We start from the raw sequence: 20,592 nt of genomic DNA, 5'->3' as shown, positions 1-20,592 counted from the left end.
TTAGATCTGTTCTTCTGAGACTGCCCATTCTCCTTTTCTCCTCTTCCGTGGCCACGTGCCTTCAACTGAAACTCAAAGCTTCCTATAGAAAGTATATCTGACCTTCATGGCAGGCTTGTTTATTTATACAATCCTCTAAGCCTTTGCACAATTTTATTCAAATTTTTATCTTAAAGGGTTACGGCTATTCATACGCCTTGTTGAATAGTAAAATTCCATGAGATTAGGGATTGTGTATATTCATGTTTACATTCATAAGAAAAATAAACCTCACACAAGTAAATATTCACTAGATGTTTGAAAAAGAACTGACTCAATGAATGAATGATGATGGATAGGGAAAGAAAAACTAAGCTAAAAAAAATCACAGGGATAAATTCTGGCAAATGACTAGTGCTTAGATCTAAATCTCCTGTTTTTGCCTCCTTCTTCTGGAGAACTCTTCAGCAATGAGACTGGACATTCAATTCACATTTTGAGTAAACTATGTGGGCTTCTATTTGACTTGACACTGATTTACTGTTATAACTCCATCCATAAATAACAAGTTAGTTTGGATGAATGTACATAAAATTTAAAGCTATGAAATAGCTTAGGGGATCATATTCACTTTCTTTCATTTTACAGAAAAACTAATTTTGGATACACTATATGAATCATCAGTAGCCTGTAAAGATGATATTGTGTCACATGATATTGTGTCAAACTACTTTCACTAACCCTTATCAACTCCTAGGTTAGTGAGAAAGATAAATTACACAGAGGTACTATATCTTCATTTCAACAAAATAGTTCATGAATCTCTAAGAGGATGCCTGCAGACTAGCTAGTGAAATGATGGCTAGGTGAGAGGATACTTAGATGAATTTATGATGATCAACTATGCCCACAGAAGGTAACAAGGTGACTTCACGTATAGTTATGTTCCTGTTTTAAAGAGCATCACACTGAAGAGGGTCAAAGCACAATCAACTGGTAAAATTTATGATAGAGGCTGTTTTAATGTGAGCACAGAGAAAACTGTCCTAGTAATCAGAGATGTCCAAAAAATGGCAGAGTTTCTTTTTCATTTGAAGAAAGGTCACATCTGCAGTGAGCCAATGGTGTGCCATACCCAATGGGTGTCACATGTGCAACGCCTTATTCAACCTCCTGGTGACCTAACATGAGAGGTGCCATTATGCTATTTTAGAGATGAGGAGCCTGGGATTCAAAGAGGTTCTTGAGGTCACACACTCAAAGCATGAAGAAGACAATCCAGATGTGGTCAACTTCAGAGTCTGCCCTCCCACTAAAGAGGGCACAACATCCTGGACTTCATATCTAGCTATTAGTACTAGAAAAATAATATGCCTATTATGGAAAGTAAATTAGGATGGATAATCTTCCATTAGTTTCCCAAGTTCAATAACCCTTCCCCTTTAGAGAGCTTCCACAAAATAGGCATCTTAAAGACACTATAGTCTTAGCTCCTTGAAGGCCGCGAATGGAATGTCTTTCCTCTCCATGTCCCAGGCCCAGCACAGTGCCTGTCTCATCAACATGGCAGCTAACACTTACTGAGAACGGATGTGCCAAGAACTGGGCTAAGAGGGTTCATAGGCTTTATCTCCTTTAAATCCTTTAATAACCCCGTGAGGTACTGTTACCCAACGCTTACAATGAGGAAACTGAAACTTAAAATGGTCAAATTACTTGCTGGGGCTCATATACCAATTTGTGGCAGACCTGTGGTTCAAATCCAGACAAACATTCGACTGCCACAGCTCCGGCTTTAACCACTGTACTATGTTGCCTCTCACAATGCAAATGCATGGGAAAGACAAAATATACAACCATCACTATCTTCCTCTAGTTATTTATATATTTCTTTACATTTATAAATTTACATTTATCATATATCATATTTATATATTTATTCATTATATTAATTTATATTCATTATTCATTTATTTATTTTTATTTCTATTTATTTAGAAGTATTTAATTCTAAAAGGCTGAATCTTTTAAAACTCTGAATATATAAAGTCAAATACTTTTCGAGAAGAGGAACTATTTAGAAAAATGGTCGCATGTGCTTTATCAGATACTGGGGAGAAGTACTATAATCGGATACATTTTGAACTCTATTCAAGGAAAAGGAGTCATGGAAACACAGTGGGCTTTGGCGTTCATCTTTGAAAAAGGAAAGCATGTAAGATTGTCCAGAGGCAACAAAACTACCACCACATTCTTGATTCTAATTTCTAGGAGGAATTTTTGACATAGTTCTCTAAGTAAGAAATGTGAATTACAGTCAGTACAAATCTAAAAATACAGAAGACAGAAATTTCTAGAGTGGCCAATTTTTTTCACAAATCCTCAATATAAACTAAGATTAATTTTTAAACTAACTCAGTAAAGATATTTCCGAGGTGAGGAGGTCAACACACACTTTGAGTTTGTCCTTTTGCTTTCTGGAGATCTGACCTGATACAGAGATACAACTCTGGAAAAATCTAGGACAGCTAACATATTTCCTCCATTATCTCAAATCGCAATGGTCTCAACTGAACTGGAGTCAGTAGGTGACTAGTCTCGGACAAGGGCTGGAAATGCTGACAATTCTGTGCTGAAGAAGGAAAATAAATTTGCTTTAGGGATGAGATGAGTAAAAATCAGGGTTCACATTCCATTGTGTAAATAAAGAGCCTGAATTATATTCTGTCAGACCAAGCAGGTCCTTCTTCCATAATCTTCCACGGGGTCGAATTTAACATGGTCTCAGAAAAAGTTGACAAATCTGGAAGGCACTGTTTAGAACCTTTTAAAATGCTTAGATTATAAGTGTTTAATAGTCACTGAAAACAGGAATATTTTTGTTCATATACATGAACAAAAAGCATGTGATCACATATTTTTCATTGCTAATTTAAAGTCTCTGATTTAGAAAAAAAAGGGTTTGCTTTTCTCATGGATCATATAGTAGAGACAATTTTAATTCTCTATTAGATGTGGATTTACATGGCATTTACAAAAGTAGCTCACCTGAATTGCCTTTTTTTTTTCAAGTCTCGTAGGAATGACCATGTACTTACTGTACATATGGGGGATGTTTTAGATTTCCTAAATAAAATTGTGAAATGACCTCCTTGGTTCCACAAACTTATAATAGTAAATAAAATGAATTTCTGTTATACATGATAGCCAAAACTATTATAAAGTCACCTTTGACAGCAAAGTTCTTCTTTTATTACAGGGAAATAGTGTTGTTTACTATATTTGACATTTTTCATGCAAACATGCTTTTCTATTTACCTTTGCCAACTTTATCTTTAGTATTTCCACCTGTGTTCAGATATTTTTTTACTCTCAGTGATTTCTATTTTGCATATGGTTCAGGAAAATTTTTGATTATAGCGAGCGAGATATAAAGTTAAGCTCTGTAGGTACTTACACTGTGGATTATGTTTTGACATTTCTCTAGCAAGAACAATGTGTATAAATAGCTCAGATCCTTTTTTTTTCCTTCTTTTTTTGAAAGACTTTGGGGGTGGCGGGTGGGAATTCAAGGGCTATGAGACATAGGAATTAGTTTATAGAGAGTTTATCACATTTCCTCTCTGTAAAACTCATAAAAGAGTACAACAAAGCTATTTATGTCATAATGACTTAGAATTATGCAAGAGGAAGAATGGCTTAATTAAGGAGTAAGATGTGGGAGATACAAGGCAGAAACGGGATCAAGGAAACACACATATTAAGGGAGAACAAAGGTCACAATTTTTCCTCTACTGGATTATTCCTATCTGGCTAAAAACATGCTGTTTATCCCACCATCAAAAAACAAAAAATCTTTACTCTACTTTCCCCTCCAGCTAGACCTTTTTCCTCTGTGACTCTTTCAATGCACAGACTCCTCAAAAGAGTTGCCTATAGTCACTGTCTCCACTTCCTCTGCTCCCCTCTACCCCAGCATTTATCCTTTAACCACTTGATAGCTACTGCTCTTATGGATGTCACCAATTCTGCCAAGTTCCCAAATCCAAAAAGGTCAACTCTCAGGCCTCATCTCCTTCACACGGGCACACACAGCATTTCACATGGTTTTCCTCTAAGCCCTCCTTCTGGAAGCCTTTGCTTCACCTGGCCCACCAGGCTACACTGCGGCCCCAACACCCTTCTCTACACTCATCTTCCACTTCTCTCCTCTTGCTCACTCTGTTCCAGCCACTTTGACCTCCTCCCTAAATGCTCCTTCCTCAGGCTTTGCACTTGCTGCTACCTCTGTCTAGAATCTCCCATCTTCAGATATCCATTGGCTTATTCCCTCATTTCCTTTAAGTCCCTACTACATGTCACTTCTCAGACGTACGTATGCTGCCTGCCTAGCTTATATACAACACTGCTACCTCCCTCTGCCCTATTTTATTTTTTGTCAGAGCCCATATCAGCACCTAGTGTATATTTACTGATAATCAGTTTCTCCTTACTATCATGCAAGTCCAGAGGGCAGGGACTTGGTTTTGTTCACAACTCCAGTGCCTGATATATAGTAGCCACTTAATAAATACTTGTTGAATGACCTCAACAAAGCATGTGGATAATTAATAAGTTCACACTGAGGAGTGCGGAAATAGTGTTCAGGATTGAAAGAAAGTGGAAGAAGGCACTGTGGGGAATGATTATAAAGGAAAAGGAAACGTTGGATAAAAGCATTGATGGCTTTCCATTCCCCTCATGTTTCCCAGGATTTATCTTAGGATATCTGTTCCTTCGAAAATCTACCTTAGGTGGGGGAATGCAGATTTTTAAATAGCCTATCTTGGAAAATTTCTCCCAGAGCAAGAAAGGTGAAGGGTAATGACCGTGCTGATACTGTGAGGGTTAAGGAGTGTAATCTGTTGTGTAAATCATGGTTCCAGTAAAATCATAGCTGAAATAACATGATGTGACCCAGGCTGAGTGCGAACCTACATCATTCAGGAAAGTCCAAAGAGAGTCTAGAATAATCAAAAGAACTGGCAATGCTTTATCAGGGAAACGGAAAACCTGATAGCATCTTCATAGCTAACATCAAATATTTGAAGACCCATTAAATGGACAAGGGGTTGGATTTATTTGTGTGGTTCTAGAGAGAGTAGAATTAAGACCCGTGAGTAAAAAAGGTTTAGTCAGCCAGATCCTTTACCCGAAATCCCTGGGGCCAGATGGATTACAGAATTCAGAACTCTTCTAATTTCACCCAGAAATATGGCACATAACATTCCAAAAGGGTCTGACACAGCATGGGGTAATCAAACACGTTAATATTTCTCTAGTAAACATATGAACAGTCACAATAAGTGGGGTGGGGAAAGACTGTAGGTGGCATCATGTGAGTTTAGGTTGCCACAAACTTATGAACAAACTTTTGGTTTCAGAGGTTTTGGGATCGACAAACTGTAGACAAGGGATTATGGCTCTGGACTCTAAAATTACAACCAAAGCTCCACTGACTGTATGCTAATTGTCCCCAAAGTTTGTGAAACCCAAAACCTCAGGCTAGAGAATTCATTCAACCCTTGGGTAGAAAATGGTCACTAACAATTAAGAATTTGAGTGTGAATACTTGGGTCTTAGTTTTTGTTTGATCAGCATCATTAGGTAACTAGTTTTTAATAACTCCACATGAATGGTAAAATATACGAGTATGCTTTATGAAAGTAAGATATTTTTTCTCCTTTTCACTATGTTCCACCAGCTTTCTGATGATCATGTTCTTGTCTCTCTTAAGCTAAGAGGTTGCACATGATCCATTGTTCTCATCTGACTGTTTGAGGCACAGCAGTAGATCATGGTCAGTGATAGAGTGGTTGTGAATCTTTTTCTTTTTCTTTATTAATAATAGATCAAGTAGAGGGCTTTAAAAAATAAGAGCCAATTTAAGCTTTCCTCATATAATATCACTTTCACTTACTTGTATTTTTTTTCCTGAATGGTTACGTGTAATTGGGAATAACTCCCCAACCAGCCATCCAGCCATCCATGAATGATATTTAAAATGTTTTTCCACCTTTTTCTCTAATTTGTCATCAACATTATCTAGCCTCAAGTTCATGCTATATAGTGACTCTATGCTCTAGTTCTTTTATTTCCTTTGTAAAATAAAAACGCCAGGAAAATTAACCAGAGGTTGTAGGAAATCAACCGTTGTACAAGTTCAATACAGAATTAACAGTGCTTCCATCCTAAAAACAACACACGAATTGAAGAGTACATTAATATCCACATCTAGACTGACTTTTAAAATGAAAGCTTTTGAGTTATCTGGGAGCATCTTAAATTCTCTTAACTGATGAAATATACTTTTTCCAATGAATCCTCATCTTTTTTACCTCCCCCACAAACTTGGAACTCTTTAAAGTGGCCAAATGGAATTTTCTTAAACTTTCCAAAAATGTTTACCCCTAGGCCACTGGAATTTGAACCAAAGAGGTTAATTTTTAAAAATAATTCCATCTCATAAAACTAAGCTCTACCAAAAATATGCTTTTATTTTCTGATATGCTTTATTTTTGCAAAATATGCAGTATGTAAATTTATAATGATAATTAGGCTATTTAATAGATTACAATTAGTACTTCTACCTCCTTTTCTTTTCTTCACCCAACAAACTTTAGAAGCTGATCTCCACACACTTATCTGACAAATTAAAGCTTAGAGGACTTGATGCTCACATGCAGGCTTCTACTTCTGGCTTCTGGCTATTTTAAATTCTAAATGAATGTCTCCAATTCATTTTTTTATTATTAAAATTTATTGGGGTGACAATGGTCCAAAAAACTACATAGGTTTCAAGCGAATGTCTCCAATTCTAACACCAATTCCCACATGTGATTTCCCCCCCCCCCACATCACCAAGCAATTAAGCCAATTCTGACACCATCCACCCGGAGATATCTTAGATGCCACAGCTTAAGGGCTCAGTCCCACAGTGATCAAGTCCAGGTGATCACCTGTGCTTCTGACCAACAAGCTAGAGATAGGAGGTTCCAATGACACCCTCCTTAGGTTTCATTAATTTGCTAGAATGGCTCACAGAACTCTGACATTTTACTTACTAGATCACCTGTATATTATAAAAGGATGTAACTCAGGAAAGCCTGATGGAAAAGCTGCGTACAGCAAGGCAGGTGGGAAGGGGTGTGTAGCTTCCACGCTCTCAGAGTGTGCCGCTCTCCCCCAATGGCCACGTGTGTCCACCAATCTGGAAGTTCCTTAAACCCCCTCTTCTGAGTTTTTATGGAGGCTTCTTTACATAGGCATGGCTGGTTAAATCACTGGTCACTGGGAATTAATTCAGCACCTCTCCCCTCCCCAGAGGTCTAGGGTGGGGGTGAGACTGCGAGTTCCAATCCTCTAATCACAGGGTTGGTTCCACTGGCCATCCTTAGGTTACCTAGTCACCTCATTAAGATAAAAAAGATACCTTTATCGCTCTCCCACTTAGGAAATTCCAAGGGTTTTATTTGGGAGCCAGGAATGAGACTGAAGACAGAGTAAATATTTCTAATTATAAACCACAATATCACAATGCGTACATGGCATGAGGATTCAATATATTCATTGGTGAAAGGGTGAATGTTTATGTAATTTCACCTAATTTTAAGTTTTATCATTTTTCAAAGGGATGGTAAATGCAGCCCACCTTAGATGCCCATATTATAAAACAACAGAGAACTATTAATAGGGACTAAATATATGAAGTAAAATACTCATTCGTTAATATGGCTATAGATTAGTTCCTGTTTAATAAAAATAACAACATTGCCCTTATGTGATGTCTCATTCCTGGGTTCTGCTACACATGACAAGCTTACCTGGATGGAGTATTTAATCAAGTACACTTTCTTCGTCTACTGCCCCCATACTCCCAATTTGGTGGACGAGGGTCACCTTTGGGTTAATGGAACGCAGGAGATCAGGGTCCTCTCAGGGAGGAAGCAGGCAGACCACACCTCTCTAATGTCGGATGCTGCCACTTCCTCCAGGGCACTCTCCCAGCACATCTCCAGAACCACACTTGGGGCAGGAGATCACTGATAGCCCCAAAAGAGATGGCAGTGACCTGTGACCTCATGACCTTACATCCACTCTGTTCGGTCCATTTAGAGCAAAACAGTCTCCACCGTCACAGCCAAAATTCTGTCTTCATCGAGACTACCACTTTTTGAAAATCAGCATGGATTTTCCTTTAAAAAACAGGAAGCTTGAGTCGGCCTACATCTCCAAAGGAGAAGGCAAGCCTGCTTCCTGAGTGTGCACGGGCAGGGCGCCTTCATTCTCCTCTGAGCTTTAGTTCTTACTTCGCCAGGGTCAGCTAGTTCCGTACCGTGCAATGGCGGGTGCAGCTTAGGCTAGAAGAGGACTACGTACCCTTTGTGCAAATGTAGAAGTGGCGACATCTCAGCGTGACCCTCACAGCTATCCAAAAAGGCCCTTATATAGCTCGGCATCAAGTTTTAAATCATTCAAGGAAGGAATCTGTAAGGAGACATACCAGCCTTTCTCCAGAGAGAGATCAATGAGCTATGGAGACATGTTGGCCAGGAACGCTTTCTTTGATCTAGAGATACAGTGTGACAGGCGGGTGCCAGCCCAAATGCTGTTCCTAAAGGAAAGGGCGGGACTTTGTAATCAATTGGAGGTGGAACATGACCGGGGCCATGTCGGACAAGACAGAGACAAAGCTGATGGATTATTCAGAGGATGTCTAACATGACTCAACAAGATAAAATGACAGATGAAGTTGGTTAAATAAAGTTTTCCAACTTAGAAAGACATTCAGGGTATCAGGGAACCTAAGTGCTTTTTCGCAGATCTGACTCAGGAAACAAAGGCACAATAAATCAAAACGGAATGGAATAAAATAAAATAAAGACCTTCAGGGGCTTCATATACGATAATATTTAAAAAGAGTGAGCAGACAAACCTCTAGTGTTATCTATATATGAACAACTTAGCTATAATTAGAAAACCTAAATTGCAAAAATGAAAGTCTTATGTCATTTTAGGAGTTATATTATGTATAATGTGATTTTCATTTTTTTGGCTCTGCAATGTCATTATTTTTAAAAATTACAAAATCATTGCTACTAAAACTCTAAGAGCATTAGAATGTTAAGTGAAATTATAATATGCATACAAGAACTATTATGTTTATATAATCTAAATGATGATGATGACAATGATGATGATGATAATTTAAAGGTCCTTTTAAGGAGAAACAAATTGTAAACAATAGCTTTGCACTAATTTGCCATGATGGTTCTTCAATCGATAGACACTTGAATCCACTGGAAATGCCAATATCCAAGATCACCCTATAATTCAACAGCCAGTTCTTCAGAGTAAGCATGGTTCATCTTCATTGGGTGCCCACTCACTAGGAAGCACCATGTAAAAGTCTGTCCCTGTGACTATCCCTCAAAAAAATGTCTCCTTTCCCTGGGCTCAAAATTCCTCTCATGACCTAACAACTACACAGAGTTCAAGTTTCTAAGTCTGACTGTTTATGAAGAGCAGAAGCAAAAACCCCAAGCAGTGACTTGGTCAGAAAGCCACGGAGTGGGGTCCTGAGTACTCAAAAAGGGAACGACAGGATAGGGATGACAAAACCAGGTGGAGATATTTGGGTGAGAGGGTGGAGGGGGTTAATTAAGCACAAGTTAAAGATGTGAGGCTTTACCCCAGAGCAAATGCAAATTTCTTTCCCTTTTATTTTTATTTATTTTAATCATTAGCATTTCCATTTTTTTCCCCCCTAAGCATTTATCTCTTCTCCATTAGAAATGCAAGTTAAGAAAGCTTGGACACTCTGAATTCCCCCATGGAAATTATACTTGAAAAAAGTTTATTTTACAATAGATGAACAGTTTCAAAATACACACATATACACACATATGTGTGTATTTTAACATGACTTACGCTTTCCCGGAATGGGTTTATACAGGGAAAGCAGTGACTCATTTCATCACTACAGAGTCAAGCTAGTAGAAATTATTATAGTAATTACCTAAATCAGTGGAGATTTTTTTGATTTTGGAATGAGTGTGATTTCTTTTATTCACAGTTTTTGCCAGCAGGTTTCTCTCTCAAATATTGATTTAGCTAATATTCATGTTAGTAGTTAAGAGATTTGCTTTCCTTGAGTAAATACAGAACTGTCTGGGCGCAGGGGAAACAGCCAGGATTTTGCCAGGCAGGAACATAAAGGAACCAATATAAGACTGACCTCTGGGGCGGGGAGAGATGCTAAATTAATTCCCAGTGACCAACGATTTCAAAACTGTGGACAATCGAAACAGGTCTCTGAAGGGGGTCAGCATGTTCAACTGTGGCCCTCTTTCAGGCTGAGAACCCCACTGTGGGAATCCTACTTACTTCCTTTTTTAAAAAATAGCCTTATTTATTTATCATTCACATACTATATAAAATACACCCATTTGAAGTGGACAATTCAATGTTTTTAAAATAAATTCACAGGGTTGGACAACCGTCTAATTTTAGAACAGTCCATACTTCCCCTCACATGGCTGCTCCTTGAATTCTATAGGAATCAGTATAAATGTTGCTTCTTCAGAAAGGCCTCCTCTGACCATACTTTGTAAATGAACCTCTTCTGCTTTTAATTTTGCAAAAATAGCTCACTCTTTATTTTTCTTATAGTACTAATTTCAACCCACAATTTAAAAATGTGTTTGCTTACTTTTTTTGTATTGTCTGCTTCTCTCATTAAAGGGTAAGATCCCCATGGCTAGCAAATTTGCCTGGCACACAGTAGGGCATAAATAATTGTTGAGTTAGTAAATAACTACCTATTATACCTTAATGCATATTAATTACTCCTATACTGATATAGATCACTTTCCCTACACATTTGCACACTCCACTAGCCACTATTTTAACTATCGTGTTTGTCATTTGTTGTGCCAAGGCTTTAGCTATAGAGAGTTGGAACTAGGAAAAGGATTTCTTTATGGGTTGTTTCTCTAGACATTGATGCCTATATTAAAGGGTAAATGGCTGGCCGAATTCATTTATTGGTACCATGCAACCATGCTAAGTAACAAAATGCATGAGGCTATCACTCACATAGGCACCCAACAAACACACTGTTGCATAATATTAAAGCTTCTTCCCTTATCTTCTTCACATTTATTTTCAATGGCTTTCAAAGTGGTTGCTTCCTTCCACTCTGATAACATCATATTTAATATGATAACTTTAATGTGATAACACATCTGATAACTTAAATTTGAATATTCAGCCCACTGGAATAGAAATTTGGGAAGTGGGGATGTTAACATGGCATGAGGTGTTCTCCAACTGAATGCAAAACGTTCTAAAGCAGGGGTTCTCAACCTTCCTAATGCCGTGACCCCTTAATACAGTTCTTCATGTTGTGACCCCCAACCATAAAATTATTTTCGTTGCTACTCTATAACTGTAATTTTGCTACTGTTATGAATCATAATGTAAATCACTTTTTGTTTTCCAATGGTCTTAGGCGATCCCTGTGAAAGGGTCCTTCGACCCCCAAAGGGGTCGTGACCCACAGGTTGAGAACCACTGTTCTAATGCCAAGCATTCAAATTCTTTTCCTCTAATTACAGATTTCAGGTGGGCTGAAACCAGACTTGATTGCCACATGTTTGTGCAATTAAATAGAGGAGCAGCTATCCTCTCTGTTTCATCAGAGACCACCTGTCTCAAAGTAAAATAAACCAGTAAATTAAGTTAGACATCACTTTAAACATAAGCCTTACTAATGTCACAATTGATCTATTAAATTAAAATGTCTTACACCAACAAAAAATGAAATCATGATAGGCCATACTACACACTATGGGGCTTGAGGCCAGGTTGCCAGAGCCAGGTTTTCTAGTCTAGAACACCCTTCTCTCTCTGGGCTGCCTGTGAAGATCCTATTCCAACTCCAAGCTCCTTGTCAAAAGTCCTCTGGGCAGAATTAATCCCCTAGCCCAACTTTCTCCCACTGCCCATGACACCACACCAGTGCTACAATAGAATGTTAAGTTCAAAGATGACAGAACCTTCATCAAATAGACTTGAGTGTCTCCTGTGCCTGTAAAAACTCAATATGGAATGAGAGAATCATCACAAGTACCTTCGCATAGTTACACAGCTGAAGACTCTGCCTGTGCACCAAGTTCAGCTTACAACAGAGCAAAAGTGCGAAGTAAACCTGTTTGGGGCTCGCCACCGCTTTCTCCCAGGCCCATAATGCCTCCATCGGGACCAGAAAGCACATGCGTTCCCAATCAATCTGTATTTCTTTCCTCTAAGTAACACAGCTCGTGTGGTCCTAGCTCCATAGGCCCTCATGAGTGGTGAGGTAACGCTAATGCTGAGGTCTTCCTGAAACTAAGAGATGAGGGTTGCCCATTTCCTTCCGTGGTGGCAGAGTAAACGTTAGTTTATGCCCCTCACACCCCATCTTCTGGATGAAGTCAAGCTGAAATTTTTTTAAAACTTATTTTTCAATGTTTTGTGTTGCTCAGTGATGATGTCTAGATATCTTTTCAGAGAAGACTTTCTTATTAACAATTGTATATATATATATATATATATATATATATATATATATATATATATATATATATATATATATAAAACAACCACATGTTTTCTGACTCATAACAAAACCCATGGGTCAGTTGTCTAAAGCATCAAAGCAGGAGTTCCTTCCTATAGCATAATAGAAATAATATATGGAGAGAGAGGCTGAATTAACATTTTCAAACCAAGGTTCATCCTTGGAATCAGAATCAAGACATTTTACCCAACCATGAAAGTAATTGAGTCACAATAATACCCTGTATTTACAGAATTTGTTCTTAAGGTGCTTAGCACATCTTATCATTGTTATATCACTTTGTAGGTAGTCATGATCAGGATATCATGTATGTTAAGTGATGGGGAAATAGCCACTGAGCATCTAGCACGTAGATACTGCCATATACTCTAAAAATAACACTGCAAGGTAGGTATTACGATCTTCATTTTGCAGGTTAGGAAACTATGACTTTCTGTGACTATAGCTAGTAAGTGAAAGACTGAACTCAAAAATCCTCATGTTTTCTAAACCACATCGATTAGGAAGACAGCAGGCTGTTTCAGGATAGACATGTAGAAATTTGCCAGTTCAAGAAATATATCTACTAACCACATCAGTCATTAGGACAAAGCCCGAAAATATACCATTGCTATCACTCTATAATCAGACACCAGTTAGAAATAATGGGGTAAATAAAATTTATAAAATATTTATAACCTTAAAGATATTATTCAATTTATAAATTCTAAATTAGAGAAAATGACCAGAAAGGGAAATTTCAACCACACCATTAAAGCTTCATTCAGATTATTTCTACCATGCTAAGACATTCTGCTAAATAAAAAATACAAGTTATTTTTAAAGGCTTCATAAGTTATTGTTTACTTCTTGGGGGAAAGCGCTCTTCCCTAACTCCAATGACACTGTCCTCAAAGGAACTGTCAATGAAGACTGTCCTGTCTGGCTGCAGAAATGGGTTTGCGAACTGCTGAGCTGACCAATGTACCCCACACCTCAGGCCACTGGGGCTGATCCAAAGATGGGCATGACTCATCTGGAGTTATTCTTTGGAATTTTCTAGATGGTGGAGGGCGTCCTGTCTTTCTGGGTTGTGAGAATGTAAGCCATGTCTGTGATGGATAGCCAAGGGTACACCCTTAAAGGATCATGCTGGCTTGGAAATTAAGAGGAGGGAGGGAGCAGAGAGGAACAGAGAGAGAAGGGGGGGAGGAGGGGGAGGAGGAGGAGGAGGAGGAGGAGAAGGAGGAGAGAGAGAGAGAGAGAGAGAGAGAGAGAGAGAGAGAAACATAGCTGACTAACCCCTGTGGATCGCAGTTAGAATTTCTGCATTCAGGAGATCCACAGGCAAGTTCCACACTGTTCTTATGTGGTTTGACTGCCTAAACAAAGTCTTTTTGCTTAAGATATGTGGGTTTTAAGAAGTAGGGTTTTTAATACCATTGTAGGTAATGATAATTTAATATAAACCAATGATAACTTAATGATAAACTTAAGTTATATAAGAAAACACAGTCATTACTTTACTAGTCTATGTTCTTATTTTCACGTCTGTGTCAAACACAATGATGTAACAGTCAAATCAGCAAATATTTATGGAGACACTAAGAAGGGAATGTCACGGGTGGCTTCGTACAGTCAGAACTATACCGGATGTGAAGACATTGGTAAATAAAGAGCAAATGCAAACATCAAAAAATAAGTTGTGGTATAAAATAAAAACAGACATATCACTAGGCAGTATGGGATTAACTATTAACAAAATATGCGGGTAGTAAATATTATAGGAATACAGAGGAGGGAACAATCACATTGGGGAACAACACTCCATTTTAAGCGTCTATGGCTCCCTGAGATTCTATTCACACTGACAGTGACTATACCAGAGGTTTCACACCGTTCGCTGATCACACCTTCTTCCTATCAATGTCCCAGGGCACTCCAAGCATTCCCGACATACCTGTCCTTCCATTTAACAACAGAAAAAAATGACATAAAGCTTACACTAAGGCAGGACTGGCTTCACGTGAGGGTGTGTGTGTGTAGTCACACAGGGCCCCACTCTCAGAAGGGCTTCACACTTGGTTTAATGATCTGCCATCTTGAAATTGTTAACAATTTTTGAGCAAGGGGCCCAGCGTTTTCATTTTGCACTGTTTCCTGGCAATTGTGTGGCTGGTCCTGAACTAAGGAGAGGGACCGAGTTTTTCTACAAACAATTCAGACCAACAGTCTTGGTTTTCAAAGCATCCTATTTGCTAAGAGACATAATGTCTTTCGGAAGTCAAAGGGCAAAGAAACACTCTCTCACCTGCCATGTGTTCCCCCTTAGCCTTTTATTAAAAGCAAATGATTTAGAAAAATGAGAAATCTGCAGTGGATAGAACTTGTAATCTGCCAATTCACAACACTGCCAAAATGAAAGTAAAGTCACCAAGTGTGAGTCAAAAAGCCCGCAGTATATTTCTAGGACATGACAGCACAGGATGAAGTATAAAAAAAGGATCTGTTTGATTTTATGAGATACTTAGAGAGTGAAGAAAAGCAAGTGCTGGTCATGGCAAGTGCATAAAATATCATAAATACTAGATTGTTACTGATAGTGTTACTTAGAAACACAACTCTATCTCATGGAGCACAGGCCAGATGTGGACTGTGCATCTGAATTAGTCAATTTCAACATTTCCTCCAAGATGGCATCTCACCAGCTTATGTACTGGCATAGGTAGTCAAGGAGAGCTATGATTGGAGTCTCTACCTATTTCCTTGTCCCAGGACCTCTGGGGGCACCATCACCAGACAATGGACTTCTGCTACAATTTACTTACTTACCTGATCAGAATAGCTACTCCAAAACAAAATCTCCATCAGTCTCATCTGGTTACCTAGATCTCACCACTCCCACTCTCATTAGGACTCTAATCCCAGATATAAGGCAAATGACGGTAGAAGGTGACGTGTTAATCTTTCAGCTTTGTGCCTTAGTGTGACTGAGTTTCAGGCCATTTTACAGGGGAACAAGTTTAGGTTAGAGATGAAAAGAGGCATGTGGGAATCCAGCGAGGGTTATGGAGGGAAGTTGCATGGAATGGGGTGCAGTTAACAAAGCTTCGACTATAATTTTCCAAACTGAGCAAGGCTTCCTTAGTATAAAGTTGATAACGTAGAGCTAAGCTTGAAGTAAATGAACAATGACTAAAGTGTGCTTATTTTTAAGCAATCATCTCTCCTATCTCACCTGCATGGACTTTTGACGAAAATCATCTTTTCCATTAACCTCAAATGATGCATTTCCAAGTAGAATAAGCTCATTATTTTTAGAGGGGATGTTTAACATATTTTCCTTCTGCACAAAGTACTCTCTTGCTCTGTCTACTACTCACTGAGGCCTAGTTTCTTCTACAGTAAAGCTATGGAATCTAAGTAATTCTATGAGTTAACACCAGCGAGGAATAGTACACGTGCTCCGTAAATCTCAGCAATTAATTTCACCAGAGCTAAGGATGTATCAGAATCTACTTACAAATGGAAACTAGGTGGACCATCCTGGTTCTGTATAAGCAAGACTAAAATGAAGACAATAAGCAGAAAATTGTGGAATTTTGTGGTATGACGAACAAAGTCCCTTAGGATATAAGTTTCCTAAAGATCTAAAGAAAAGTCATTGTTAGGGCATGGATGTTGGAAAGTATAGTAATTGGTTTCAGAATTAGTGTTGGTTTCCAATGTAGGTTATGTTTCTTTTTTATTCTCCTAGTAGACCCAGCTATTCGGGGATGCTGTTGGGAGGACCAGCTTTCTTCTTGAATTAGTATTTAATATGCCTCTATGGAATTGCATAATCATAGTGACAGAGACTTTATTTCATATACTTGAGATATTTCCCTTCATTCCTGAAAAGGCTTACTTTAGGAAATGTGATACAATTCTACAAGAACCTTGAAAGCTCTTTTTAAAAATATTGATTATCTATGTCTTGGTGACATCTGGAAGAAATTTTTATACAGTGAAATTTTCAGAGCATCCCATGAATTGAGCAAAAATGAAACAAAGCCGGTTCTTCTTACCTTTAGAGTCTTTGCTATTGGTCTTTTGAGGTGAGTGGGTTTATCACCTCAGCAGGGTTCATCCACTCCTCTTACACAGTCTGCTTGTGTGTTGTTTCCTCATCACAGTTCTTTTACCAGACAGTGGTCCTGGCAAACCATCACCCCAGGTATTCACTGTGGCATCACAGCCTCTATACTGACTCCTTTTACTCAAACTCCAAATTGTGCCAAATCTCAGCACCCTCTTAGACTTGATACCCCAGCTTGAGGGCCATCAAATTTTTCATTCAGGCTCTAAAAGTTGGCAATCCTAGTGGTGTCACACCTAATAAAACATCAGTTTTAAAATGCCATTGTGCAAATGAAAAAAACCTACCTCTCTTGTAGAATAAGTTTGTTCTCTTTCTTCCAAAAGTCTTTAAAGTCGGAGCTGAATTCATGCCAGATACTGAAAAAAACATTTGGGGACACCTCCTTCTCTCCAATTTTTGGTTTCATGAAGAAATAGGCTGTCGTCTCCAAAAAGCTGTCAAAGCACACACACACAAAGAGAGCATAAATGCTATGATTACTTTCCAATATGGGATATTCATTCTCCATCCAAATGCTGATTTCATTCATGCAGTTATTATTACCAAGAGAATGCAAACTCTTCAGGCACCAACAGTAGTTCGCCTATGGTTTCATGCTAGAGGTTTGCATACAAGAGCTGATAAAACCCTCCATATACTGAGAACGCTCCTGGTCCAACTCTATTTTCAAATTTAATCACTATGTGCTCAACATATTTTAGAAATGAACCTGTAGTTGAGTTGGGACATCCTGGGAGTGGTTGGTCTGTACTTTCTTTCTATACCATAAATAATATCAGCCATTTGCCCTCGAACTAATATATGTATTCTATATGTATATTATATTGCTTATATACTCTTTGGTTTTCGATGTTGCTAGGGGAAAAAAGCCAAAGTTCCAGGATATGTTGACAAAGTCTCCCATCAGAGATCATGGCAACATCATTGAGCGGATACCAATACGGTGGTCAGCACTGTGAGAACAAACTGATAGTGCCCGTCTTCAGAAGGTGCCACTCAGAGGCTACTTATTACAACTACATAAAGCTTAGAAGAGTTTCAAATGGATTATTTGACAAAGAATATACAAGTAGTAAATGACAGATTTATGACTTAACATAAGTCTCCCACCCCCCAAGAATAATGCCCCGAAAAGGATCTAGACCAATAAAGCTGAAATCATGTCATGGTGAAGGGACCTGGGCAGAGTGTGGCCAAGTCACTGCAAAAAAAGGTGGCATTCCAATAACCCTTGGCCTCCCTTTTTGTCCCACTTTGGCCTACGGCCAGCACTATTTCTGCCCCACAAAGCTTAAGTTTGATTTACTCTGATGTGAAAATTTCTAAGGCAACTTGATTTTGCCATGTTGTGCTGTTGGATTAAAAATATGGGGCCGGCCGAGTGGTGCGATGGTTAAGAACTCGTTTGGGACACCAGAGAGCCCCGGTTCGGAGCCCACATATGAGGGCAGTGACGCTGCCCTCCACAGCTAAGATGCTGAACAACAGCTCAACCTGGAGCTGGGCAGCCGTGAGTCTCTGGTGACCGTAGGCTGCAGCCCCTGTGGCAGTGGGTTGCCATGGGCTACCGTGTGTAGCCAGCAGCCAGCGTGAGCGGCCGTTCAGAAGCCGGCGACTGATCTGCCGTGCCCGGGAAGAGTGCAATGATGGTGCCAACTTGGGCCAGTGAAGCAACGTCCTCCAAAACTAGACTGAAGAACAAAATGACAGCAACTTGTCTGTTTCCCTTCCCCCAATTCCCCAGCACTGTTCCCATCCCCCCAATTCCCCAATAAAAAAAATCTTTAAAAAAAAATGTGTATGCACGTATTTACACTAAAACACACCTGCGTATGTATTCAGCTTGTCACATAGCTGATTTCACATCCCTACTATGAAAAAAAATTTGAAAAATATCTTTGAGATGTGCATTACAAAGTGAGATATGTAGGGTGAATTTTCTCCGAAGGTAAAGGAGACAGCATCACACAAAAAATAAAAATTCCCAGCCCCCCTGACTACGGATTCCCCATGTGTAGTTCGTCAGCTCTGTGTTTACTCTTGCCTTGTGGCTGTCTCTGAGCAGCATGATTCTCAGGGAGCCCAGCTTTTAGGTTCTGGGGAGAGATAACAGCACTGATTTGATCAAATGTGTGGCTTGCAGAAATTATATTTCTCTCTAGTTAGCCTAGTAGGAAAAATGACACAGTAGAGTCATTTAATCCTGAGAAAGAGTCAGGGTGTGAAGTGGATATGGTATGTGAGAATTTGGCTGCCATGAGCTATGGGAATGACATTAGAATGCGTCTGCGGAATGTTGATGATGTGAAGACTGCCAGGAGAAGAGAGGGCAGAGAGCAGAAATAGTCTAAAACATAGCGGGGTCATATTTGATTAAAACTGATAACGTTTATGCATACTTTCCTCCTGGGAAAACCAGTCATTCTCCTTATATGTCCAAAGACTATTTATGACCTGTATGGCTGAAATTAGGTCTGAAATCCTTTGACTACCCATTTATTCTTTTTCATTATTTCTCTGGTATTAATACTTCATAAAATTATTACAGACCAGTCAGTCTATTTGGACAGACGTATTTAAATGGTAATAGCTGGTTCATTCGTTCAGCCACTTTAAAACATTTTGGAAGTTCCATCACAAGGCAGCGTGGCATAAAGGAACGAATATAGGATTTAGAATAAGAAGACATAGGATATCTAATCCTGACTCTTTGCCTAGTTATATGAGCAAGCCATTTAACATCATTGTGACTCAAATTTTTCATTTGTCATCTGGAGTATCATAAATAATTGTTTTGACAGCCAATGGAAAAAAAATTTCCACAGTGTTTGTTGAACGCTTTAACATAAGACAAATTTATTTTATATTGCATACTATTTTACATTATATATATTGTACATTGCACATTAAATACATATAAATATACATTTCTTAAAAATTTTATCTAAATTGTAACTAATTCAACGGGGGCTAATTTATTAATAGACATGCATATTATCATGTTCTCTGTAGTGACTTTTGAGTTATGGGCATGCATAGAGACTAATGGTAGCAGTAATAGTTACTCTAATTATTCAATAATTTCCTGTTGGCTTTGTCATAAATTGCCCACATAGCTTTAAGAAGGCAACAACTTCTCAGCTTTAGTTTCTTCATCTGTAAAGTGGAGGTTATGCCTGCTTTTCAAGGTTGGTATGAAGATTAAATGAAAAGCACCTAGCAAGTTACAAACTAAAATAGCAATATATACATTAACTTTATAAGGGGCAAGCCTTTACCACTAAAAATGCTCTTTGTGCAAAACTTTATGAATTTGTGAGACAAATTGGTGTCCTACAAGTGACTTAAAGTCAATGTGTAAAACTGATGAATAGCATGATTCTCAATGAGGACAACCTATGTCCACAGCCATTACTTTGGAAGCGACAGTGGTAAAAGAACAAGTGTCACCTCAGAGTGCAACAGAAGAATAAAGAATTATCTAGGGTCATGAGTGCTGTCCCAACTGTGTTCAACCACCCCATTCCCAGAATGAAGTGTAAACTCTTCAAAAATAACCAAGAAGGGCCGGCTGAGTGGTGCATTGGTTAAGAGTTGGCTTGGGAGCGCAAGCTCTGAGCAGCAGGGCTGCCGGTACGAATCCCACATGGGCCAGTGATGTTGCCCTCTATAGCTAAGATGGTGAACAACAGCTCGACCTGGAACTGGGCTGCCGTCAGTTGCCAGAGATGGCGTAGGCTACAGTGAAGCTGCAGTAGGCTGCTGTAAGCTACTGTGAGTGGCTGGCAGCTGGTGTGAGCAGTCAGCGTGAGCTGCCAAGAGCCACCGTGAG

General features: G+C 38.9%; 1 protein-coding gene across 2 annotated transcripts in view; it reads right to left on the bottom strand.

Moving 5' to 3' along the window:
* Positions 1 to 20,592, bottom strand: part of FMN2 (formin 2) — a 360,055-nt gene that overhangs the window by 9,199 nt on the left and 330,264 nt on the right. For both annotated transcript variants that reach the window (XM_019647547.1, XM_019647548.1), the window contains exon 16: positions 17,045 to 17,194. In XM_019647547.1, coding sequence (XP_019503092.1) covers positions 17,045 to 17,194 — 150 coding nt within the window. The remainder of the gene's footprint in view (positions 1 to 17,044; positions 17,195 to 20,592) is intronic.

Source organism: Hipposideros armiger, unplaced genomic scaffold (genome assembly GCF_001890085.2).
Source record: "Hipposideros armiger isolate ML-2016 unplaced genomic scaffold, ASM189008v1 scaffold_113, whole genome shotgun sequence".
NCBI lineage: Eukaryota > Metazoa > Chordata > Mammalia > Chiroptera > Hipposideridae > Hipposideros > Hipposideros armiger.
The sequence above is the reverse complement of the archived record's forward strand: the minus strand, read 5'-3'. Positions and strand labels throughout refer to the sequence as shown.